General features: G+C 40.8%; 1 protein-coding gene across 1 annotated transcript in view; it reads left to right on the top strand.

The window, feature by feature from the left end:
- Positions 1-26,859, top strand: part of LOC127585699 (neuronal vesicle trafficking-associated protein 1-like) — a 68,408-nt gene that overhangs the window by 25,831 nt on the left and 15,718 nt on the right. Inside the window, exon 4 of the mRNA XM_052043401.1 lies at positions 23,788-23,898. Within this exon, the coding sequence (XP_051899361.1) occupies positions 23,788-23,898 (111 nt within the window). The remainder of the gene's footprint in view (positions 1-23,787; positions 23,899-26,859) is intronic.

Below are 26,859 nucleotides of genomic sequence, written 5' to 3'. Positions count from 1 at the left end.
TGGTGCCTATCTACACTAATCCTATTTGCCCACATTAGTCTCTTATGCCTCTATGCCTTTTCCTATCCAAGTACCTGTTCAAACATGTTGTACTTGTACCTGCCTCCGTCACCTCCTCTGGCAGCTCATTTCAGATATTCACCTCCCTCTGCGTAGAAAACCTTATCCCTTAGATCTCCATTAGATTTCTCCCCTCTTATCTTAAACCTGTGGCTTCTAGTTCTATATTCTCTTGCCTTGGAAAAAAGATGTAACTATCTATCCTATCTATGCCCCTTATTGTAGACCTCTATAGGGTCACTCCTCAGTCTCCTTTGCTCCGGTGAGAATAAACCCAGGCTCTGCAATCCTTCATTATAACTACAGCTCTTCATTCCCATTCCAGACAACATGCTGGTCAATCCCTCTATACTCTCTTTATTACTACTGTATCCTTCCTGTAGTGTGGTGAGCAGAACTGTACATTAAGTTTCTTAAGTTTTGTATAGCTGCAACATGATATCCTAATTCTTATCATTTGAAGGCAAGTATACTGAACAAAATGGGATTAGTGTAGATAGACAACCCTTTTTCATTACCCTATCCACCTGTGCTATCGACTTGCACCCCAATGTTACTCTGTAGACCAATACTCCTAAGGTCCCTGCCATATCCCAAAGTGCATCACCTTACACTTGTCTGGATTAAAATCCATCTGCCACAGATCTGCGCAATTTTCCAGCTGATCTGTCTTGGACAAACCTTCTTTGCAATCTATGACTCCACTAATTTTAGTGTTGTCTGCAAATATACTAACCATACCATCTACATTCTCATCCAAGTCTTTTAAAATGTATATATATGTGTATGTGTGTATATATATATATATATATATATATTATATGTGTGTGTGTAGATAGATAGATATCTATCTATCTACACACACACACATAATCCCTTGTGCCTTCTATGTGGGACCTTGTTAAAAGCTTTCCTAAATTCCATGTAAAGCACATCTACTGCCATGCCTTCGTCCTTTTTAAAAAAAAATGCTCTTATCAGATTTGTGAGACATGGTCTCCCCTGCACCAAACCATACTCACTCATCCGAATTAGTCCCTGTCTTTCCAGAGCAATATTCTTTGAACAACCAACATGATTTAACAGATCCTCTATTTCAGTGTCTTTTTTGGAATTTGCTGTGCATTAATTAGCTACTGTCTTTGATTAGCCTGAAACTGACTATAGACTCTGGGACATACTGATGCTACTAATGTAAGCCATTCATTTTCAGTGAAATAGGACAAGTTAAATTGTTAATTTTTAATTAATATTTTCATTGCACATTAATCCCTGATTAGACCGCTAAAGTACTGTAAATAGTTCTGGGCACCACACTTTAGGAAAGGTGAATTGACTCTTGGAAGGAGAGTGTAGTGTAGAATTAACACAAATTAGTGGTGCCTTTCCTGGAGTTCAATCTCTTGACTCTTATATTTTCAAGTTATCACATTATTAAAGTGAACTGACAGGGTTTCTGGATGGAGATTTCCACTCATTTGAGAGTTCACGATTTGGGGGTCATCATCTAAAAATTCAAGCCAAGCTTTTCTGGACTGAATTTAGGGGAAAAAAAATCTGCATGCAAAGTTTGTGAAATGTTGGAACTCTGGTCTGCCAGTGGCTACTGATTTAGGTCAATTTTTAAATTGGGAATGATAGGTAATTGTGGACCCAAGGGATATAGAGAGGTTGGAATGGAATGATGGTGAGGAGAAGATCAGGCATTTCATTGACTTGCAAGATAAGTTTGGGGTGCCAAATGGGGCATCACTATTCCTTTATTTCTAATTTCAATCCAAACTCCTATGTGCTGCTTTTTCCTTAAAGAATTTTCACCTTTCATGACCAAATGCCAAAGTATTTGGCAGCAAGTTAAGAGCACTTGAAGTCCTGGATCTGAACAACCTCTCCAACATTAGCAACCATGTCCAACATCTCGGCTTTCTACTACCCATGAATAAACTCCAATTTCTTCCCAGGCAATCCCTCAGAACCAAGGATGACTTGCCTTCACTCTGGTTACATTGCTTCTGAGGTAACTGATAAGGCCAATGCAGGACCTGCAGACTCTACCACAGATGAGGCAGTAGTTGGTTGACAGGAAGGGCAGGTGGGTAGTTTGTCAAGTGATGCACTCCTTCTGCTGTTTGTGCAGGGCTTCTGTGTGCTTTAGATGCATGGACTTGAAGTTCTCAGTTCCACCCAAAACACTTTTTTCTCTCCATTGTGCAGTCATTGACCAGGGATTCTCAGGAGCTTGAGGTGTCTCTTTTAGTCTTGGAAGCAGGGAGAATGGGGTGCTGCTTGGTAGGTGATGAGTTTTGTTCTGGATTTGAAGTCTTTATTTTCAAACATCTTTTTCCTCAGCAGGCCAAAGGCCACATTGGCGTACTAAAAGTGATGGTGAAATTCATCATTAATGTCTGCCTTCACTGAGAGACTTGGATAGTGGTATGCATTTTCCAGGGTATCATCATAAACTTTTATTGTGGGAGGGCTATGTTGTACAATGAGTGCAGATTGGTACAGCACCTTTGTTTTGTGGTTAGGTTAGCACAATTAGTGCTCCTGGATTCATGAGAGCCAGAACCCACTAATTCCAATTGGATCCATCCTCAGTTTGCTTCCAAAACAAAACAAAAATGGTTCTTTGGACCTAATTACATCAAGACAATTTAAAGTGTGGCTATAATTGTTTTGAATATGGACGTGACCAGTTTGTGCTCTGGATGGCCTTATGTGACGTGTTGGTCTGCTTTGGTAGTGTTGATTGAGTGATGAATATTGCCCAGGTCATCAGAAGTTCTTTTTTCTTTGAAAAGGGCTATTCAGTCTCTTTTTGTATTCATTTTCAAAATCTGAGTATTGTTGGCAGGGGCAGCATATGTTCCCCATCCCTAACTACCCTTGAGAAGGTGGTGGTGAGTTGCCTCTTGGACCGCTACAGTCCTTTTGGGGAAGGTACTCCCATTGTGCTGTTGGATAGGATTTAGACCAGTAACTGTGAAAGGCTGGTGACATATTTCCAAGTCAGGATAGCATGTGACTTGGAGGGGAATCTTTTCTTTCTTTTTCAATCTTTTTATTAAATTTAAAATTAATTACAATTAATATACATAACATTAGTAATTATACATATGGTGTGAAGAGATCAGGATAACATTAATAACAGTTAATATATACACTCACGGAGTAAAATATATAATCTGAACCTCCCAATCTCTTACTAAGTGAACACGACACACAAGAATTTGAAAAGAAATTTGATTATATGAAAAGAGAACCCCAAAATTAAAAAAAATAACAAACAAAAGCAAACCAAAAACTGCAAAAAAAAAAGCTGGACTGTTATTTCTTCGGTTTAAAAAAAACATTATTATGTCATTAGCTCCGCTCCTCCATATTCAAATAAAAGGTTATTGAAAGGGATTCGAAAAAGGTCTGCTTACATCATATGGAAATACTGAATAAATGGACTCCAAATTTCCTCAAATTTAAGCAAAGGATCAACAGTACCACTCCTAATTTTTTCTAAGTTTAAACATGCTATAGTTTTAGAAAACCATTGAAATGTGGTAGGAGGTATAGGATCCTTCCATTTCAATAGAATGGATCTCTTGGCCATTAATGTAACAAAAGCAATCATATGACAAGCAGAAGCGGATAAATGGCCAGAATCCATCATTGGTAACCCAAAAATTGCAGTAGTAGGATGAGGTTGTAAATCAATATTCAATACAGTTGAAATAATATTAAAAATATCTTTAAGGGGAATCTATTTCCATGCTCTTACTCCTCTTGTCCTTTGTGGTAGAAGTCTTTGGTACCACAGCTGGGATGTTGTCTACACTCATAGCTTTTGCTTTATGCAGTGCTCTCAGCTATTTCTTGGTATCACATGAATTGAATTGGCTGAAGACTGGCTTCTGTGATGATGGGGCTCTCAGGATGAAGCCAAGCTGGACTATTTGGAACTCCAGGCTGAACGTGGATGCGAATTTTACAAGCACATGAACATGCAAACATAAAACATTGTTGGGCATGAGACAAACAGCTGGGCATTTGAGCATGCCCCATTTTATCGTGCAGTTAAAGCATCATGGTGAGCAAAGAAGCTTGTCTGTCAGCAACAATTTAGTCTTCCGGGAAGAGCAGAAATCCAGAAGGGGATGGGGGTTGTGGAAACACTAGGATGTTTGGCATGGTTGTGCATGCAGCTAAAAATCTATCAACTTTCTCTTTAAGCCTTGAAGGTAAATAAAACTGTGTTTCAAGTAGCCAGAATGTCTATGAGATCTATTGCCCAATATCTTGGTAATGTCCTGCTTCTAGGAATCCATCCGACTTAGGAATAAATGTTCGCAGTGAATCTGCACTCATTCCATGAGCTAATAACTTGTTCCTAAGTCGATGACCCTTGCGGAAAGAAAAGACACTTAACCTAGTTCTCTGCTTGCTAATTTATATGCAGTTCTCTTGTTCCTCCTAACTCACTGGTAGCCTTACTGCATGAATTCATTTTGTTATTTTGAAGACCTTGAATCAGCCCAGTCAATACTTTACTGGAGTAAAAAGACTTGACTATAGAAACCTGTCATGGTAACTGAGGGCTTCCAAACTGCATATCTATTCTTCATACCTTTTCTGGACCTCAATATCCCTCGCCATGTGAGGGAATTATAATTAGACACTCTGGTCAAGGTGAGGATTAACCAAGCTGATGTAAGACAAAATAGTGTTTTCTCCTTTGTATTGAATCATCCTTGCAATACGTTCTAGTACTCTATTTGCGATTGCTATAAGCCTTGGAGAATTGATCATGATTTTTAAGAAATTAATGTACCATACTGCCAATATCTTTTGCCTTACTCATGAGTCATAGGTTCATAAATGGTAAAACTTGCAGTTGGTGAGAAATTTACACAAAATAGATAGCTGGCAGAAATATGTCAGACATGCTCCATTCTTGCATCTCGAGCTCATAGTAATGAGACATTCACCTTGTGTAAGGTTTCAATATGCACACAGATCTTTATATAATCTTTAAATTATACACACGGTTCCCAAACATTTTCATCTAGATATTGAGGAGATGGGAAAAACCAATAATTGTAACGTTGATCCCTCTGGAACTCCACTAATGATGGACCTCTATCAATAACAATACATTGACTGCACAATTGTAAGCAATATTGTTAGGAACAGTAATGGTACTGTAGAGCATAGTATAAATCAGTGTAACATAAGTAATACAATAATCATGGAGGACTTCAATCTACATATAGATGGGATAAACCAAATTAGCATGAATAGTGTGGAGGATGAATTCATGGAAAGTATAAGGAATGTTTTTCGAGATCAGCACATTAAGGAACCAATGAGGGAATAAGTTACTTTAGATCTAGTATTGTGTAATGAGAAAATGTTAATTAACGATTCAATAGTTAAGAAGAGTTTGGGGGACGGTGGTCATAATGTATGAAGATTTAAAAGTGGTTTAGTTCAATCTGAAGTTAGTGCCTTAAATCTGAGGAAAGCATACCATGAAGGCAAGAGGTATGAGTTGGCTATAGTGGACTGGGAAACTAGGAATAAGGTTTGATAGTGAAATAAGCAAAAGCAGAATTCAAAAGTTGGCTTATAAGAAACATACAAACAGACTAAGTTTACAGTGCCAGCGACCTACAGCACCAGTGACCTGGGTTCCATTCCAGCCGCTGTCTGTGAGGAGTATGTACATTCTCCCAATGTCTGCGTGGGTTTCCTCCGGGTGCTCCGGTTTCCTCCCACATTCCAAAGACGTACAGGTTAGGAAGCTGTGGGCACACTATGTTGGCGCCGGAAGAGTGGCGACACTTGCGGGCTACCCCCAGAACACTCTATGCAAAAAGATGCATTTCACTGTGTGTTTCGATGTACATGTGACTCATAAGGTACCTTAGCTTGTGTTATAAATTTGTATGAATATGTAAAAATGAAAAGATCAGCAGAAGTTCATGTGGGTCCCTTACAGACTGAGACCTCAGAAATTATACTTGGGAGTAATGAAATGGAGAAATTAATCAAATCTTTTGTGTCTGTCTTCACAGAAGATGAAACAGACTGATTTATATCTCAAAATGAGGGTTGGTCAAACAGTCTAGGAGAAATCTCTTCACCCTGATGGTAGCCAGTCTTTGGATTCTGGGAGGATTGTGGAGGCTCAGCTGCAAAGTATATTCACATTAGTAATTGATAGACATTTAGATATTAAGATTATGTGAATAAAATTCAGAAAAGTGGCACTGAGATAAAAGATCAACAATGATCTTATTGAATGGTAGAGAGGCACAAGAAGCCAGTTGGCCTACTTCTGCTTCTATTTCTTATGCTCTATACTATTCTCTTGCTGATTTTTTTTTCAATTACCCTCAATTGACTTTGATATGAGACCTATTTCTTTCTATTGATTGATTTCTTATTTATAAAAATAATTCTTTTTAGCCTTTAGGTTTGTTCTGACCTCATTATTCAACCATCTTATCTTGGGTCTTGCTATTTTTCTCCATGCTCTTGTGGGCTCTTTTAATTCTGTATTCCCTGAGGTAGTCTTCATAGCTTACTATTTTCTTCTAGTGTAATTTTATAGAGCCATCTGTCAGTTGACACTCAAGATCTTATCCATAGCTCATTATTCTGATGATTTTACTTGTTGAAATTATTTAGTGAATGTATAAATTATGCATAAAGACAAAATTATTTATCATTTACCAAGTCAGAAGATGATACTGATGAGGACAACTTTCCAATATATTCATTCAGAAAGACCCTTTAGTCCATCCATCACACTTTCCAACCAGTTCTTAAATAATACACTGTTTTTATTTTAGTTCTTTCATTTGGACCAAACTGTATTTCCTTTGGTTCTCCTCTGGAGCTGCTGCTGTAACGTACTAGTTTCCCCTTGAAGATGACATGAGACACCAGCTTTGCAACAGAAAACTAAAATAGCGACAAGATCTGATTTATATTATCAGACATTGACATTTTGCTTGTTAGTGCAATCAACTGTGCTGATTGCCAATATACAGGGAACAAAATAAGGTGTAGTATCCAATGAGAAGGCAGTTGTAGCCACGATGGTAACCCTCTATATTAATATTCCATTCTGGTCTATAAACTAAGATTAAGATCATCCCACCATTCTCTCATTGCTGAAATCATTCTAGTGAGCCTTTCCCCTATCATTCCAAGATTCTAGCACTGTTTTGTCTATTTTGACATGCCTGTGATTTATTTATATTATCGCTCTTGTTATAGTTGCATATTTCATCAGCACAATCAGTGTGATGAATCTAACCATCTATGTGTCACTCACTTTTAATGCCATTTTGTCCTGTCCACTTACCTGTGCTTTCAGGTGGTGCGTTTTTAATTATAGATAATAAGAAAGGAAAATAGAGTAAAACTAATTGTAATAGTATTGACAAAGTAGCAGTAAGAAAGGAGTAAAGGAGAGAAATGGTAGGTTGCTAATGTGAGTGGTTAATGACCAGATTTGTTGTTTTCCCTGTGAGATGTTAACATATGAAAGAAATATTTGTCAAAATATCACAATTCTGATAGTTAACCTTTGCTGGAAAAACAATTTTATACTGAGCTAAGTGTCGTTTGTTACCAGTCAGTGTGACTGCAGGTGAAATCCAACAGTGCTTCAACAACTGGTCAAACTGCTTTGCAGCAGTCTTGGGGACAGGCCATCTCTCACCATGCTCTCTATTAATTCAATAGTTGTCTTATGGATATTGAACAGAAGAATCAGTCCACCAAATCCGCTATATACAGAGACCATGGACTGCATTTCTTTTAATTATTCTTGCTGTTAAAGCATGTTCTCATAGTTCCTAAGACATGGAAGACATTCAGCCTATAAGGTCTTTGCCAACTCAAAGAATGGTCCCATTCCTCATTTACTTCCCTGTAACATATTGTCTCTCATGTGCCCATTTACTCCCTGCGCACCCCTCCCTGATCTGCCTGTCACCCACCCACACTGTGAATAATTTACTGTAGCCAATTAATTACAACTGACACATCTTTGGATTATGGGAAGAAGCTGGAGCATCCAGGGAAAACCCACATGGTCACAGGACGAATGCACAAACTCCACAAATATGCTGCCAGAGATCTGAGATGAATGTGGTTCACTGGAGCTGTGAGTTAGCTGCACTATCTGTAGCACCACTGTGCTGCTCAAATATTACTGATTTCCTGTGTTATTTGTATAGCTTTTATTAAATTACTGGATAATTTCAATTTTATTCATTCAAAGGGTTTTTGCGTTGCATCATCAGATTGATAAGATACTTTATTTTGGGGCAGTGGAATCCATTGCAGAGTATTCACTCTGAGGTTTGCCATGGAAAAGGAATCCATTCTACCAGAGCACATGCATTCAATTCTCTTGGATACATGAATGATAGAAAAATAGGAGGCTATGTGAGAGGGAAGGGTTAGGTAGATCTTAGAGCAGGATAAAATGTCAGCACAACGTTGTGGGCTGAAGGGCCTGTACTGTGCTGTAGTGTTCTGTGTTCTACTTCTTAGCCACTGACACTGCCTTCTGATATCAGAAACAATAGACAAAAAGTGCTGGAGGAACTCGGCAGGTCAGGCAGCATTCATGGGGGAGGGGGAGGAGCACATGTGGGCAGGTGATAGGTGAGTCCAGGTGGGAGGGACAAAGTAGGTGGGAGGGGGAGAAGATGGAATAAGCTGAGAGGTGATAGGTAGAAGAGGCAAAGGGCTGAAGAAGAAGGAATCCGGTAGGAGAGGGCAGTGGACCATGGAATGAAGGATGGAGGAGAGGAGATGGGCAGGTCATCAAGGTGGGGCAAGGGAGCCACGGGCATAAGTGAAGACAAAGGAGTGGGGGGAAGAACAAGAAGGGGTGGTATTACCAGAAGTTAGAGAAATCGATGTCGAGGCCATCAGGTTGGAGACTTCCAAGGTGGAATATGAGGTGTTGCTCCTCCAACCTGCATCTGGCCTCAACATGGCAGTAGAGGAGGCCATGGATAGACATGTCAGTATGGGAGGGAATGGGATGTGGAATTGAAGTGGGTGGCCACCGGGAGGTCCCAGCTTTTGCGGTGGACAGAGCAAAGGTGCTGACTGCTTTGTCAACCTTCCCCCTCCCCCCACCTTATTCTGGCTTCTGCCCTCTTCCTTTCCAGTCCTGATGAAGGGTCTTGGCCCGAAATGTCAACTGTTTATTTCCCTCCATGGATGCTGCCTGACCTGCTGAGCTCCTCCAGCACTTTTTGTGTATTGCTCCAGATTCCAGCATCTGCAGAATTTTTCATGTCACTGATATCAGCAAATGCTTTGTCCGGAAATGGGACGAGAGGAAAAAAATATTTTGCACATAATTTTTTAAAATGCATAAGTCATGCATCAAAAGGATTTTGAAGTGTTTGTGCACATTACTGGCAGACATTCTCCTCGTGAGGAAATTGAACAGGCACTTCTTGTTGCAATTCACCCTAATGCATGTGTAATTTCCCTTTTGTATTTTGCACACCTGATAACATTGTGGGATGGATTTCTGACTTGCCAACAGAAATTGGATCAGAAGGTCACAAAGTAGGAGGAGGTGTGCATTCTGTAGATAGATGGGAACCAAATGTGAATTAGGGAAACCCTCCTGGGACATTGTTATTTTGAGTGACTCCACCAGCCCCCTTTTGCAGGATAGCAAAGATGAAGCTAGCAGCATCTCTGCACCAGATGCTCTTGATTGAGACTTTATTGCACAGTTCCATAGCTTTTGTGTTCCATAGCTTTTGTGTTCCATGGCCTTTGCGCTGGCATGGAGAGTGCCTTAAACAGCATTAGCCTGCTTCCCAATGGGCAGCATGCAAATGAAACAGCATGTGGGCTCATGCAGCAGCTGCTCTGTGAACACTCAGGAGAAAACAAGGTGTTTTTTATTTTTCTGACACCTGGTATGGTATTAGGGTAAAATGTAGTTCACCAAAAATGGGTGAAATCCAATCCCTGGGTAATAATGTTGAAAGCTTGAAACTGATGTTACCTTTCATTTTAGCTGCCTTATAGGAGCCAGTTATACATTTCACTGGGTATACTTTTGAAAATATATCTCAAATATATTTGCCATGATCATGGATTTATTAATAAATTTTGAATATCTGGCAATTTCAGAATATGTAATGTTTGTGTGATCTGAAAGCAGAACAATGCAGCCAATATATAATATGATCAGACATCCTTGGGATGAGTGACTGAGTTGAAACAGTGCTAAAGTGTTACACTTGACTTTTTAATTGCTTTACAGAATGATTGGGTGAATTGATCATCACCCGGCAGTAATGGTAAATAAAAATGTAAACAGGAAAATGAAGATGGATATGTACAAGGCATGCTGAAATTGCACAATGAACACAATAACAGAATAAGTGAGTTCACTGGAAGGAAAATAGAATTTTCTATAATGGATTTTCAATGACCCTCCCACGCCAGCTGGAATCTGTTGCAGTCAGGCAGCATGTGTGACATTGCTGGATTGATCAGGGTGATCCTGGCACAGACAGAAACCCAGCTGTGGCAGACCCTGTAGCCAGACAACAGTGCATATGGTCTGAATCACATGGCATCAAGCAGACAGTATTTCTCTGTGCCTCATGCTAACTCTATTTTGATAACATCCAGGATCAGACCACTGCCTTTTCAGTTGCAGGGTGCACATTTGACTCAAGTTTTTAAATTACCTTAGCTTACAAGAAGTACTTGATATATGTATTTGTTGTGATCTAGGATACAATAGAATAACTTCATAATTAGCCCTGACTACATTGGCCTGGATTTCCCACACCTCCGCTCTCACCCCCACCCCTCCCAGACCCATTAGGGATAGGGTCCCCCTTGTCCTCGCATCTCATCCCATCAGCCTACGTATCCAATGCGTCATTCTCCGCCACTTCTGCCATCTCCAACGGGACCCCACCACCAAACATATCTTCCCGTCCCCACCCCTTTCTGCCTTTCGCAGGGACTGCTCTCTCCTTGACTCCCTAGTTCACTCCTCCCTCCCCACCCATCCCGCTCCCACCCCGGGGACTTTCCACTGCCCTTGCCATTGGTTTAGCACCTGCCCCTACACCACCTCCATCCAGGGACCCAAACAGTCCTTTTGAGTGAGACAGAGATTTACCTGCACCTCCCCTAATATCATCTACTGCATTCGGTACTCCAAGTGTGGCCTCCTCTACATTGGCGAGACCAAACACAGACTAGGTGACCATTTCGTAGAACACCTGCGCTCCGTCTGTAACTGTAATCTGCATCTCCCTGTTGCCAGTCACTTCAACTCCCACTCCCACTCCATCACTGATATGTCAGTCCTCAGCCTTTTCCACTGCCAGGAGACGTCCAAATGCAAACTGGCAGAACAGCACCTCATTTTCTGTCTTGGGACCTTACAGCCTAATGGCATGAGCATCAAATTCTCTCACTTTAAGTAACTGAACCCCCCCTTCCCTCCCCCCACCCCCCCCCCCACACACACACCCAAACCATGCCTCTTCTTTACTTCCCTTTCCTAGCCTATCTTTTTTTTTCTCCTTGCCTATTTTGTTTTTCTTTCTCTCCTCCCCCACATCTACCTATCACTGCCTTGTGTCAACCCTGCCTCCCCTCTTTTGTGACCTATTACTGCTCTGTTTGTTCCCCCCCCCCCCCCATATATTGGGCTTTCCCTTGTCCTATCTTCAGTCTTGAAGAAGGGTCCTGACTTGAAACATTGACCATCTATTTCTCTCCACGGATGCTGCCTGGCCTGCTGAGTTCCTCCAGCATCATATTGTTTTTTCATCTAGATTGCAGCATCTGCAGTCCTTTCTTTCTTTGGATTTTTAACTTTGTATTGTCCTGGAAATAATTGGGGGTAGGGAGGTGGGGGGATGCAGTGCAGGGAGTAACTGATAGTGTGCAGGAAACTTAGAGGTCAGTGGCTGCCATTTTACCATAAACCAATTATTCTCTCTGGGTATGATGGGATTTCACCACTATTTAAAATCATTTGCAAATAAGAGCTAAAGAAGGAAGTGCCTGAATGGAGTCCAGACCTTTCTAACCAGCACTTCAGTCCAGTAATGCTTCCCTGAAGGTGCAACCAGGGGTTGTGAGGACCTGGAGGCATGTTCTGTCCTGAAGTGAAGGAAGGAAGGAAGAAGTTTTCTGTGGTCACTGGGATAGTATGTGCCAAGGTAGCACAAGGAGTGTGGTGCCAAACTCCCAGATATAGTGCGCAGTTCTATTAGCAAAGCAGGGTAGTAAAGTGGAAAGACTAACTAGATACCGATGCATACTACATTTGGAACTTCTACCAGTATACCACACATTCGGTACTATTTGGTTAATCAAAGATGTAGAAAACGTGTTGCACACTGGCAGATGTTCTAACTGCACTATATACAAGTACAGAGAGATTGAAGGAGGCAGTCTCAACCATGTGGCATAATGTTGCAGATGTAATTCTCCCTGAAAAGTGTGGTAACTTGCAAGCTGCATCATTCTCAATGTGTAGGCACTGAGGGCTTGCATACTAAGAATGCCTGCTTAAAGAGGAAGCTTGAGAGTCGTGCCTTTGCTGAAGATTAGTGTCATAATGAACAGACAAGTGCTGCTGAAAGAGAACTGCAAGAGAGAGATAATAGTGAAAGGTTACTTTGGTTGTGTGGGGTTAGGCTCTAACCCTTTTCACCCTCTTGCTGCCTTGTCTCTCGGCAGCCAAATCTGTCCATGCACTTGTAGAAATGAAAGATTTTGGCAGATCTTCAAGGGATCTAAAGCCCAGACATTTTGACCCAATGTTCCATGAGGGTCAGGTTGTGATTTGAGCAGCCTGTATCCACCTCTGAAGCCACACAGTTAAAGAGGCAAGGAAAGGAAGAACAAGGAGTTGGAATCTCAAAACGTTATGCACAGGAGTGATGATAGAGTGCCAATTTTGTTGTATATTTGAGCTGCACAAATTTGATTGTTCTCTACTTCCATATTTTGCTCTTTTTTTATTTGATTGCTGGAAAGTGACCTGTTTCTGTAGCGTGATAATGGAGCATGAATTAACTTCAAGCAATGGAAGCCGATGAAAGAAAAATGGTTGTTTGCAGAGCTGATTTTATTTTGTTGGAAGTGAGTGTCTCTTGCATGCAGTTGTTAGGTGGGCCGGGTGGAACCCCAGTGAATCTCAGGATAATGAGAGCATACCCAGGACCACAGTGCTTTGCTGTTGGTGCAATGTCCTCTGGACCCAAGAGAGATTTTTCACTATATTTTACGTGAGTATCCCCTATTAGCATGCAGCAACTTGGTAACTCTGCTCCAAGGTGTGAATTGGTTTACAGGGATAACTAGTGGGGGAATAGGATTGCTCTGTGTGCCAGCATAAACTTGATGGGCTGAACCTCCACCTATGTCATAAGGAAATATGGAAATCTTTGGGAGATAAATGTTGCAAAAGAAAAGCTTCATGGGAATCTTGCACAGAGCTGATTCATTTGCATTTTACCCAGTTTTGTCCCTCACAATCTTCCAAAGTGTGATCACCATCATTAAAATTCATGTCTGTTTGAAGCAGCTTCCTCTTACCTATTCACATTACTGATGTCATACACTCATAGTTAACTGGAACCAGCCTATATAGAAACATAGAAAAACTACAGCACAATTCAGGCCCTTCAGCCCACAAAGCTGTGCCGAACATGTCCCTACCCTAGAAATTACTAGGCTTACCCATAGCCCTCTATTTTTCTCAGCTCTGTGTACCTATCCAACAGTCTCTTAAAAGACCCAATCGTATCCACCTCCACAACCACTGCCGGCAGCCCATTCCACGCACTCACCACACTCTGAGTAAAAAAACTTACCCTTGACATCTCCTTTTTACCTACTCTCCATCACCTTAAACCTATGTCCTCTTGTGGCCACCATTTCAGCCCTGGGGAAAAGCCTCTGACTATCTACCCGATCAATACCTCTCATCATCTTATATACCTCTATCAGCTCCCCTCTCATGCTCCGTCGCTCCAAGGAGAAAAGGCCGAGTTCCCTCAACCTGCTTTCATAAGGCATGCTCTGCATTCCAGGCAGAATCCTTGTAAATCTCCTCTGCACCCTTTCTATGGCTTCCACATCCTTCCTGTAGTGAAGTGATCAGTTGAGCACAGTACTCCAAGTGGGGTCTGACCAGGGACCTATATAGCTGCAAAAATATCTCTCGGCTTCTAGATTCGATTCCCCAATTGATGAAGGACAATACACCATATGCCGCCTTAACCACAGAGTCAACCTGCACAGCCACTTTGAGCGTCCTATGGACTTGGACCCCAAGATCCCTCTGATTCTCCACACTGCCAAGAGTCCTACCATTAATATTCTACTCTGCCATCATATTTGACCTACCAAAATGAACCACTTCACACTTATCTGGGTTGAACTGCATCTGCCACTTCTCAGACCAACTTTGCATCCTATCTATGTCCCTCTGTAACCTCTGACAGCCCTCCAAACTATCCACAACACCCCCAACCTTTGTGTCATCTGCAAACTTACTAACCCACCCCTCCACTTCCTCATCCAGGTCGTTTATAAAAATCACAAAGAGCAAGGGTCCCAGTACAGATCCCTGAGGTACACCACTGGTCACCAACCTCCACGCAGAATATGACCCTTCAACAACCACTTTTTGCCTTCTGTGGGCCAGCCAGTTCTGGATCCACACTGCAATGTCCCCTTGGATCCCATGCCTCCTTACTTTCTCAACAAGCCTTGCATGGGGCACCTTATCAAACGCCTTGCTGAAATCCATATACACTACATCTACTGCTATCCCTTCATTGATTTGTTTAGTCACATCCTCAAAAAATTCAATCAGGCTCGTAAGGCAGGACCTGCCCTTGACAAAGCCATGCTGACTATTCCTAATCATGGTATACCTCTCTAAATATTCATAAATCCTGCCTCTCAGGATCTTCTCCATTAGCTTACCAACCACTGAGGTGAGACTCACTGGTCTATAATTTCCTGGGCTATCCCTACTCCCTTTCTTGAATAAGGGAACAACATCCGCAACCCTCCAATCTTCCGGAACCTCTCCCGTCTCCATCGACGATGCAAAGATCATCGTCAGAGGCTCTGCAATCTCTTCCCTCGCCTCCCACAGCAGCCTGGGGTACATCTCATCTGGTCCCAGTGACTTATCCAACTTGATGCTTTCCATAAGTTTCAGCACCTCCTCTTTCCTAATATCTACATGCCCAAGCTTTTCAGCCCGCTGCAAGTCCCCACTACGATCCCCCAGATCTTTTTCCGTAGTGAATACTGACGTAAAGTATTCATTAAGTACCTCCGCTATTTCTTCCGGATCCATACACACTTTCCCACTGCTGCTCTTGATAGGCCCTATTCTTTCGCCTCTCATCCTCTTGGTCTTCACATGCTTGTAGAATGCCTTGGGGTTTTCCTTAATCCAGCCCCGCTAAGGCCTTCTCATGCCCCCTTCTGGCTCTCCTAATCTTCTTAAGCTCCTTCCAATTAGCCTTATGCTCTTCCAGATCTCTAACATGACCTAGCTCTCTGTACCTTTTGTAAGCTTTTCTTTTCCTTTTGACTAGATTTATTATAGCCTTTGTACACCACAGTTCTTGTATCCTCGCGTGACTCCCCTGTCTCATTGGAACATGCTTATGCAGAACTCCACACACATATCCTCTGAATATTTGCCACATTTCTTCCGTACTTTTCCCTGAGAACATCTGTTCCCAATTTAATTTTTCAGTTTCCTGCCTGAGCCTCATAATTCCCTTTACTCCAAGTAAATGCCTTTCTAGTCTGTCTGTTCCTATCTCTCTCCAGTGCTAACGTAAAGGAGATAGAATTATGATCGATATCACAAAAATGTTCACCCACTGAGAGATCTGACACCTGACCAGGTTCATTTCCCAATAACAAATCAAGCACAGCCTCTCCTCTTCTAGGCCGATCTACATATTGTGTCAAGAATCCTTCCTGAACACACTTAACAAACTCCATCCCATCTAAATCCCTGTCTGGAGATGCCAATCGATGTTTGGGAAATTAAAATCCCCCATCACAACAACTCTGTTATTCTCTCACCTTTCTAGGATCTGCTTCCCTATCTGCTCCTCAATATCCCTGTTACTATTGGGCGGCCTACAAAAAACACCCAGTAAAGTTATTGACCCCTTCCTGTTCCTAATCTCCACCCACAGAGACTCTGTAGACAGTCCCTTCATGACGTCTACCTTTTCTGCAGCTGTGACACTATCTCTGATCAACAGTGCCACCCCCCAACGTTTTTTGCCTCCCTCCATCCCTGTCCTTTCTGAAACATCTAAAACCCGGCACTTGAAGCAATCATTCCAGTCCCTGAGCCATCCAAGTCTCCGTAATGGCCACCACATCATAGCTCCAAGTATTGATCCAAGCTCTAAGCTCATCTGCCTTGTTCACAATACTCCTTGCGTTAAAATAGACACACCTCAAACCTGTCTGAGCACGTCCCTTCTCTATCACCTGCCTATTTGTACCTACTACAATATTCACATATTGCTCATATGTTCTTGTGACATGGATAAAGGCCATTCATCCATTGAGTCTACACTGACTCTTCCCCACTAGTAATAATTTGAGGACTTAGGATAATTTTAAATTATTTTTCAAGATGTGGTCTAATAAAGATGAAATTTCACTTGCCCGCACCCTACATATTTTGTTACAAAACTGCTTTCAGCCGTCTCTTTTTACCCTAATTTCACTGCTACATGTCTGGTCAGATCTCGACAAACTACTGCAGTGATGTCCTTCCTGCTGTTGCACTGTCACCTCCTGGAGATTCCTTAAGAACTATCCTCAGCCCACTGTTAATTCTCACTGCTGTACATGATCCATATCCCTCCATTCCCTGCATATTCATTTGTCTATCTAAAAGCCTCTTAAACACCACTATTGTGTCTGCTTCCACTATCCTGGCAGCCCATTCCAGGCACCTAGCACAGTGTACAAAAAAAATTCCAAACACCTCCTTCAAACATTTCCCCCTCTCACCTTAAATGCATGTCTGCTGGTATTTGACATTTCTACCCTGGGATAAAGATTCTGACTGCCTACCCCATCTATTCCTCTCATAATTTTATAAACCTTTACCAGGTCTCCCCTCAGCCTCTAATGCTCCAGAGAAAACAGTCCAAATTTGTCCAACTTCTCCTTACAGCTCAATACCCTTTAATCCAAATGGCATTCTGTAAACCTCTTCTGCAGCCTTTCCAAAGCCTCCACATCCATCCTGTAATGGGGTGCCCAGAATTGCACACAATACTCCAATGGCCTAACCAAAGTTTTATATAGCTGCAACATGACTTCAATACTGTTATACTCAGTGCACCGACCAATGAAGGCAAGCATGCCATATGCCTTCTTTACCACTCTATCTACTTGTATGGCCACTTTCAGGGAGCTATGACTTGGATCCCAAGATCCCTTTGCACTTCCAATGCTGTTAAGGGTCCTGCCATTAATTGTATACTTTCCCCTTATATTTGACCTTCCGAAGTCCAACGCCTCACATTTGCTTGGATTAAACTCCATCTGCCATTTCTCCTTCCATATCTGTAACTGATTTGTATCCTGCTTAATCCTTTGATAGCCCTCTACACTGTCCACAACTCCACCAATCTTCGTGCCATCTGCAAATTTACTAACCCACATATATATATCTCTCTATCTCTCTATCTCTCTATCTCTCTATCTCTCTATCTCTCTATCTCTCTATCTCTCTATCTCTCTATCTCTCTATCTCTCTATCTCTCTATCTCTCTATCTCTCTATCTCTCTATCTCTCTATCTCTCTATCTCTCTATCTCTCTATCTCTCTATCTCTCTATCTCTCTATCTCTCTATCTCTCTATCTCTCTATCTCTCTATCTCTCTATCTCTCTATCTCTCTATCTCTCTATCTCTCTATCTCTCTATCTCTCTATCTCTCTATCTCTCTATCTCTCTATCTCTCTATCTCTCTATCTCTCTATCTCTCTATCTCTATCTCTCTATCTATCACATTGAACAAGTTTCCCATCCTAATATCTCTGTGGAGCAGTGTTCTTTGCTTTCTCATGCTCTTGAGAAGCACCTTGATGTTCTATTACATCAAAGGCTCTATATAAATGTATGGTGTATGGCACTAAAATATCCAAGTCACTGATTTTTGAGCTCCAAACCTGGTATTTAGTTTTAATTCTTCCCATGTTTAATCAGACTCTTAACCATGTTGTTATTCTTCATTGTGGTTCTTGATTGTTCATGGAGACCACTATAAAAAGATAACTTTATTCTCTTGTTGCATCATATTGATCACAGTCCAATTTATCAAAAAAAATCCAAATGGAACAAAAGTGAGCACTAGCTTGACAGAATGAGGGGGTGGAAACAAGATTACATTTGTTACAAATCTTTAAAGAATAACACACAGTGCAAGGTGAATAAATCATCAACCACGTTTAATAACTAGGTTTCAGTCATGGCTGAGTAGGTGGCATTTTCTAATTCTAATGATTGTGGGTTCATGTCCCACTGCAGTCTAGAGCACAAAATATAGTACTGGACCAAATTTATCTCAATAAATCTCACCAAAAACCCTTTGAGTTTATTTGGTTATTAACATGTTGTGGGACTTTCCAGTGCCCATATTTAACTTCTGTTTCCTACCTTACTGATGCCACACTATAGGAAAGATGTGATTGTGCTGGAGGGGCACAGGGGAGATTCATCAGGATGTACCTGAATTGGAGTATTTCAGTTAGAAGGAGAGACTGGATAGGCTGGGTTTGTTTTCCCTGGCGTGGAGGAGCTGAGGGGTGACCTGACAGGGATATGTAAAATTATGAGGGGAAAAGATAGGGTAGATAATCTTTTTTCCATTGGTTTTGGTGTCTAAGGAAAGAGGGTGCAGGTTTAAGGTGAGAGGTAGGAGGTTTAGAGGGGATCTGAGGGGGATTATTTCACACGATGGGTGGTTAGAGTCTGGAGTGCATTGCCTGCAGAGATGGTGAAGACAGATACCCTTGTGATACTTAAGAAGCATCTAGACGAGTACTTGAATCACCAAGGCATAGAAGGCTATGGACCTAATGCAGGGAAATAGAATTAGTGTAGATAGAACAATAGGTGGATGGTGGGCCAAGGATCCTGTTTCTGTGCTGTATGACTGTATTAACTCTGAATCTAGCAGGAAAAAGGAAGAAAATATTCTTCACGCAAAGAGTGGCTATCATAAGGAACCCCCTGTCTTTGGGGCAGTGCAAACAGTCTGTCAGTGCTTCCAGAAGGGAAATGGTGAGGCACTTAAGGCAAAATAATTTGGAGGCCTGCAGGGCGAGAGTGAAGAAATGGGATGGTCGGGATTGCTCTACGAAGAATGGTTCTGTGATTCTAAACCTCAAGCACAGCAGCCGTGCTCATTATTGAATACTTCAATCTTTTCTTTTTGTGGTCAGATATATGATTTGTACTTGTGTTTGGCCATTCATTCATGATGAATTGGTGACAAAGTAGAGTTATATTCTACACTGTCTCTTGTAGCACAAAAGAAGTTGTCATTTTCAACCTTTTCTTCCTCCAAATACCACAGGGTATTCATAAAGGGAAAAACTATTGTACATGGTGATATGGTGAATTGAAGGACATAATTATTAAGTTGCAAAGCATAAGACCTCAAGCTGAACTTAAAGCTGTGGTGCTGAGATTCAAAGCTACAAGAAAAGGTTCCAAGATGAAGGCTCATTGTTAGGATCTTTTATTTTAAAAAAGACTTGACTTAGTCTGTCCGTTTAACATCAATTTTAATTGGGTGTCTTAACATGAGTGGAATTGCAGTGGAACGAATGCAAATAGATGTTACACATGAGAACATTTCAATTTGTTATTTACATAGAGTCTGCCTTATTACAGAGCCTATACTTCTGGTACCAACTTAATGCCAGTATTTCTGAGTGGGTATTCACCAAATGGCTCCATACTTGATCTCCTGTCCTGTGTTGGGGGGAAAAATAATCTCAGTAAATTCATCCTAGATTCATGAATGAGGAGTAGCTGGTAGTTCTGCTGTGGAAGGCTAATTTGCACTTGTAGAGTCAAACCAATGCATGAATGTTTACCTTGAGGCAAACAAAGCAAAAGAAATATATCTGCATGCTGTATCTAATTGTTCTGTATGAGTCACTAAACCATCATCCTAATTGTTTCCTTTGAGGTGACGGTGGTGGGTGGCACAGTGGCGCAGACAGTAGAGCTGCTGCCTCATGATGCAATGACCTGGGCTCTTTGTGACTGCTTGGGTTTTCCCGAGGTGCTCCTGTTTCCTCCCACGTTCCAAAGATGTGCGGCTTAGTAGGTTAATTGGCCACTGTAAATTGTGAGTGGCAGAATCTGGGAGCAGTTGCAGGAATGCCATTAGAAAACATTGCAAGAAAAAAAGTAATGGATGAATAGGATTGTTTTGTGACCCAGCATGGACTTGATTGGCTGAAATGGCTTCCTTCTAAGTCATATGGAAATATATAATGCATTAATTGTGGTCTCCATAATTAAAGCAGTAACATCTGATTTCATCTACTTTCCGCAATATTTTTATCACCTTAGTTAATATTTATCCTAAACATTGTCATTTTAATCCAGTTGTTCATTAGTATGATATAGGAATTTAATACAAATTAATGAGTTTGATAAATGTGTGTAGGGGAAATTTAAACGTATAATATGTGGAAAATCGGTGCTTTAGTGAACTTTTGGCATTGTGCTCAGTGGTTTATGACCTCACTTGATTGCCATTTCTCATCTGATAATAGCCTTTATTTCCTAAATGTACGGTGATTTTCAGTGCTCGAACAGCTGTTGTATGGGCTGACAATTAATTTAAGATAGCACCACAAGAATTTAATCTGAAGTGGTGGCAAAAGACAGAGTGATAAGGTGATGGAAGTCTCAAATTGATAATTTGAAAATATTATTTTATTCAGAGCATCAAAGCTGCTTTCAGCCTTGATTTAGCACATATCAAATGATCAGCTATAGTATCACTGAAAGTGACCCAGAACAAAGAAAATCATCTTTATGTCTCCCTTCACAATATTATCCGATGACCACTGGAAAAAATGCCTCTGTGGAAAATAGATATATGTGGGTTTGGGGTTGGCAGAGATGTTGGATTGTCTTTCTCCTGTTGAACAGTGTGATGGCATATCGTATCCAGGCTCATAAGGATAGAGTGGTTGGTTATGATATAGTGTTGCCAGTACGTACTGCCTTCCTGAGATGGAACAACTGGGGGAGAGAAAAATCCTAGCTGCATTCAAGTTCACCACATTTCTCATTAGATTGTTTTCAGGTCTTTTTCATTTGCTGATAGGAAGAATGGTTGTTTTCATTCATTACTCTTGGACCAAATTGAATATTAGAGATCAGGTGCATGTTATTGAGTTTGCTTTATAGTGGTCAAGTTGGAACACAGTTTAAAAACTGGCATCCATGTGTGCGTTGATCTCAGGCAAGACGTCAGCAGTTCAAACATCTGTGCATACTGTGGTCACTGCAGAATTTGTGGACCCTATTTTTGGGCTGTTTTATATGGACCCGTAAAACGAGGACTAGGTCCCTGGAATGCACTAATTAAGGGTCTAATGTCTGCTGAAAGAGTTCCTGGTGAAACTGAGCAGGGATTGTTCAGCAGGTTGTGTAGCCATTGATGTAAAATGAGTTTCCATTTTATCTTATAAAAACCGCTTCCTGTGTAGGCAACCTGGTGTAACCTGTGTCATCTTTCAAATCCAGCACCAATACCCCTTTGTGTTCCTGCTTATCACCCTCCAGCAGCTGTCTCCAACCTTCACTTTCTCCTCCTCTCACCTTGCTCCATCTGTCTTCTCATTTTTCTTCTATCTTTGTCTCCCTCCACTTATCATTCACCTGCCACTGTCTCTCAACTCTACCCCCACTCCCTTCCCCTACCTGCCCGTCATCACCCACCCCTCCCCAGTCCACTAATCACCTCAGGCTCTAGTCTCGCCACTCCCCCCTGTTCTTTCTATGCTGGCCACCTCCCCTCCCCACTTCCAGTCCTGATGCAGGGTTTCGACTCAAAACATCGACAATTCCTTTCCCCCAACAGATGCTGTTCGACCCACTGAGTTCCTCCAGCAGATTGCTCATGCTGTTAGGTTTTTGTGGCTCCACACACTTCACATCGCTTTCTACCCTGGTAGCCTGATTCAACCTGCCCTACCTTTCCATGGCTTCACTTAGGCAAGCAACCTGAAAATGAAATCTTCTTTCAGATCTGCCAGAGAGTTGTGATCAGCATCAGTATATAGCGTGAGTGTGCTGGTGTGGCCCTTGGACCAATTTCCATTCGAACCTCTAGGTTCAGGTGTGCAGCCTAATCACTCCCACTGCACATGCAGTTCTCTGCTAAGACCTAAGCAGTTGCAATTGAGCCTCAAACCACAATAGTTGCTGGTCCTGTTTTATTTAAGTATGATACTGTTAATTATCAAGATTACCAATTTAAGGATATAACTCCAATCCCCTTAAGTGTTATGGATCAGATTGATATGATGGAATAAATTCAAAAGCTATTGCAATCAATTCTTTTCTGCTTGTCATGTTAAACACCAGATTGATCAGCTCATTAACTTCTAACTTTAAAGCAGAACTTTCCATTAAAGATTGTTACTCTTAACTGTTTAAATATTTTTCTTAGATTGAGTTCCTCATTTTTGCAATATTTATTAATATTTATTGAGTTTGTAGCAGGCTTTGTTAACCATGTAATCCCTTGAGAGTGACATAAATAATGAATTAGTACCCAGATGTTGGATCTAATGGACCTAACTACCTTTTGAAACTGTGACCTGCACCTGCACACAACACTGAACAAAGACTTCAACCATACGAACAATTTCACAGTCAATTACCCTCGCTTGTTTGAAGCAAGGGAAGGTAATGCTTAGCAGCAACAAAAATTGCACATTTGTATTATCAACAGCCACTCGATGTTCTTTATACTGCCTTCAAATGTCCTTCTCAATTCAGTTTTAATGGAATTCTGTAAGTATTGTAATTATGTCTCACTCTGTTAGAGGATTGGCTAGTCATGCTAAAAATAACATTTTCAGAGCATGGTGTTATTGAGGCAAGACAGAAACTGCAGCTGAAGGGTCCACTTTGGTGTGCTCATTCTGCACCAGACCGATACTACTGTATGTGCCATCATGGTTATGGTGTCCTCTGGTGTCCAGGACACCTGCTTCCAACTGGGTTTGGGGCCCATAACCAATGTATATTGGGAGATTAACAACTGGTAAATTATTAGTTTATATCAATAAAAATGTTTTATTATTTCATTCTCCACTGAAACTGGTTCATGACTGATTGCAGCATCCAAATGGGGATTATGTGGTGAAATATGAAAAGCTCCACTTTTCCTCATATTTTTCTCCTCATTATTGACTTTGATTAATAGATGTTCAGGTTGGCAATCTGTCATTTCAGTAACATACTATAAGGGGTAAATTTCAAAGCATAATTTCTCTGCATACAATGTGGAACTGGGAACCAATTGTAACAGCATGTGATTTGCTTAAAAATAATACTGTCCCAATTCTTCTTTTGCAGGTTACAGTTCTCATTCTCTTTGCACTGGCATTTCTCACATGCATAGTGTTCCTGGTAGTTTACAAAGCTTACAAGTATGAGCACAGCTGCCCAGATGGATTTGTCTTCAAGGTGAGAATTTTCCTTAGACTTAAAGGCAATGTAAGACTGTTCCTAATAAAAAAAACCTCATCAGTTGTATTAGTATGAATTTGAATGTAGTTACATAAACTTGATATTTGTAAATGTACCTTGTAGAAACAGACCATCAGGCCCACTGGTCCAGGAATATCTTGGTTTTAAAATTCCTACTGTTTTGCCTTGTTCTAACTCTGAATCCCCATGTGCCCACTACTGCACTCTGCACACAACTTCACATTTCATTAATTCTGGCCCCTCTACATCCTTTGCCCCATCGTGCCTTCAGCTTTCTAGACCAGAGGTGCTGTAAGCTCTTTCAAGGTCTTTACCTCACTTTCCTTTTAATATTTTCCTTTTAACACCTACCTCATTTGATTCCTTGGAAAATTTTGTCAAAATACATGCCTGTGAAGCATATTAATGATTTACCATAAATAAAGCATCTTTAAAATAGTATTTACTATTAAACATACATTGCTATGTTACAGTATCTCTCCAATTCTCTAATTGAAGTGTTAGCTGCAAGCTGGGATATGATTCTAAGGGTGCCAGCTTTCTACCAGTGATCTGCCAAAGGGGCTGTGCTGTTTGGCACTAAAATAATAGCTGCAGTGGAAGTGAATGCATAAAACCTGAACCAGCTCTCACCTTTTCCCCAAAACCTGTAAATGTGTATTAGAAGGTAACGGTAAGGAGTGTGAACCTAATTGTTCCGTAATCCAGTAAGACTGAAATATTTTCTACTGTCCCAAATGTTAATTTAGCAGTCAGTTGCCTTTCATGTGCTCTTGGTTTGATCATTTTGACAGTGAATGTGTTTTTTTTTTGTGGAAGGACTGGGTGGTGTTTTTGCCTGTGACACTGACAGTAAAGCATTCCAGTAATTAAGTGGAAATTTTTTTTAAAATGCAGATGTTAGAAATTTAAAAAAATAGAAAATTCTGGAAAACTCATCAAATCAGACAGCATCTATAGAAATGTTAACTCTGTTTCTCTTTGCACAGATGCTGCCTGACCTGCAGAATGTTTCCAATGATTAAGTAGTAGTGGCTGATTAATTTTTTAGTATCACCATATTTATGGGTTTTCCTTTACTGAGCAGAAGCAGTTTATATTCCAGATGGGCCTGTTCATTTGACCTTTTGCACTGCTGCTCTACTGTCTGCTTTTAAAATGCTGGGGATAAAAGAGCTTGCATTGACAACCTCCAGACAGCCCAGAACACTTAATAGTCTGCCTATCATTGAAGTGTAATCATTTATAGAAGGTATAGATACAGATTTGTGCACTGCAAGTTCCTAAAATAGCAATAAGAATTAACTGAAAATCAAAATAAAACTGTAGATGCTGGAAATCTAAAATAAAATAAAACAGAAAATGCTGGAAACACGCAGCAGGTCAGACAGCATCTATAGTCAGAGAAACAAGGTAAACATTTCAGATCTGAGACCATTTGTAAGAACTGATTAATTTGTACTGGTAGTGTTGGTTGAGGAAGAAATATTCACCAGAACATTTCTCTGAAAATACTGTGGGATCTTTCGCACCCACCTGATTAGACAGAGCGGTTTAAAGTTTTATCTTTGTGATGTGCCTTTCATTATATTTCACTCAGCTTTTCATGCATGCTGGCTTCCACTGGCAATCAAAAGAATATTTAAAAGAACCATTTTCAGTCGAGTTACTATATGAATGGTCTAACCTGCTGATTATTGCAGAATGGCTTCTTTTCCTCAATTTGTTTGAAATAGGTTTTTAGGTGCAATCAGCATGGGGAATAAGTTCATTTTTTAAATTGTCATTAAGTGGTCATCATCTTCCAGTTTTTACCTTAAATAATGCAGGTGTATGGATAGAGAAACTGAGCTTTTAAATTGGGCCATGGCCATCTCCTTCCAAGGTTATTGCACTTGAACTAACTTTTTTATGTCTGTTGGATGGACCATCAGTATCTTGAAATTATATGCCCAGCTGCTTGCCTGGTGCGTAGAGCTGCTGTCAGTTTTTAATAAAAAGTTTTAGTTCAGCTCATTGCGAAGGATAAACATCACAGCTGAGAAGATATGACAGTGTTGATTTGTTTGGATACATTGCACATGGGTTATGTAGAATGACTGGGCTTAACCTCCTGGCAGGCATCAGGCCACAAAGTGTAGCTGCTGTTTATATTCCTCTCTACTGCACACCATCCATCTTATTACTCTGTCTACAGAACCATCTGGTATTGTTTCGGAGAATAATAGTTTTGCTGGTAGGAGCCAAAATATGTGTCATGGACCAGATTATCCTAGACTGATCAAATGGAAGTTACAAGAGCATTCTTATGCCACCATTAACCGCTTACCAAAGGAAACTTTTTTTTTACTATTTACTGTAACCAAACAGACTACAAAAGCCTAATTATGCAGATATGATTGGTGCAATAACCTGTTAAATCTTTGGACCATTCATAGATGATGACCATCAATCTCAAGATTCGAGAGGAAATATAGAGAACTAGTTGTAAATATATACATAATGGAGATAAACCATTTTGACCAATAGGACCTTCTCAATGGTTTACGATCCCTGCAGTTCTTACCCTCTTGCTCAAGTCTTCATCTAATTTCTACTTGAATGCTTCATTACTCCCAGATGTAGCAACTTCCACTGAGTAACACCCTCTGAGTAAAGTTTATCCTGAATTTCCTATTATGTTATTTACTAACCTATGTTTGTGCATCTACCATTTCTCAATCTTTAAGACTTCCATCAAGTCTTCCCATAGTCTTCTTAATTCCACAGCCTGTTTGAGTTTTCCTGACAATGTAGAAACTGGAACCAAAACCATTTGGAGTATTGTGCACAGTTCTGATCACAGTGTTTTACAGGAAGCATGTGGAGGCTTTGGAGAGGGTGCAGAGGAGGTTCACCAGGATGTTGCCTGGATTTGAGTGTATTAGCTATGAGGAA

The sequence above is a fragment of the Pristis pectinata genome, chromosome 2 (assembly GCF_009764475.1).
Source record: "Pristis pectinata isolate sPriPec2 chromosome 2, sPriPec2.1.pri, whole genome shotgun sequence".
NCBI lineage: Eukaryota > Metazoa > Chordata > Chondrichthyes > Rhinopristiformes > Pristidae > Pristis > Pristis pectinata.
Note: the sequence above shows the minus strand (reverse complement) of the source record. Positions and strands in the feature narration are given on the sequence as shown.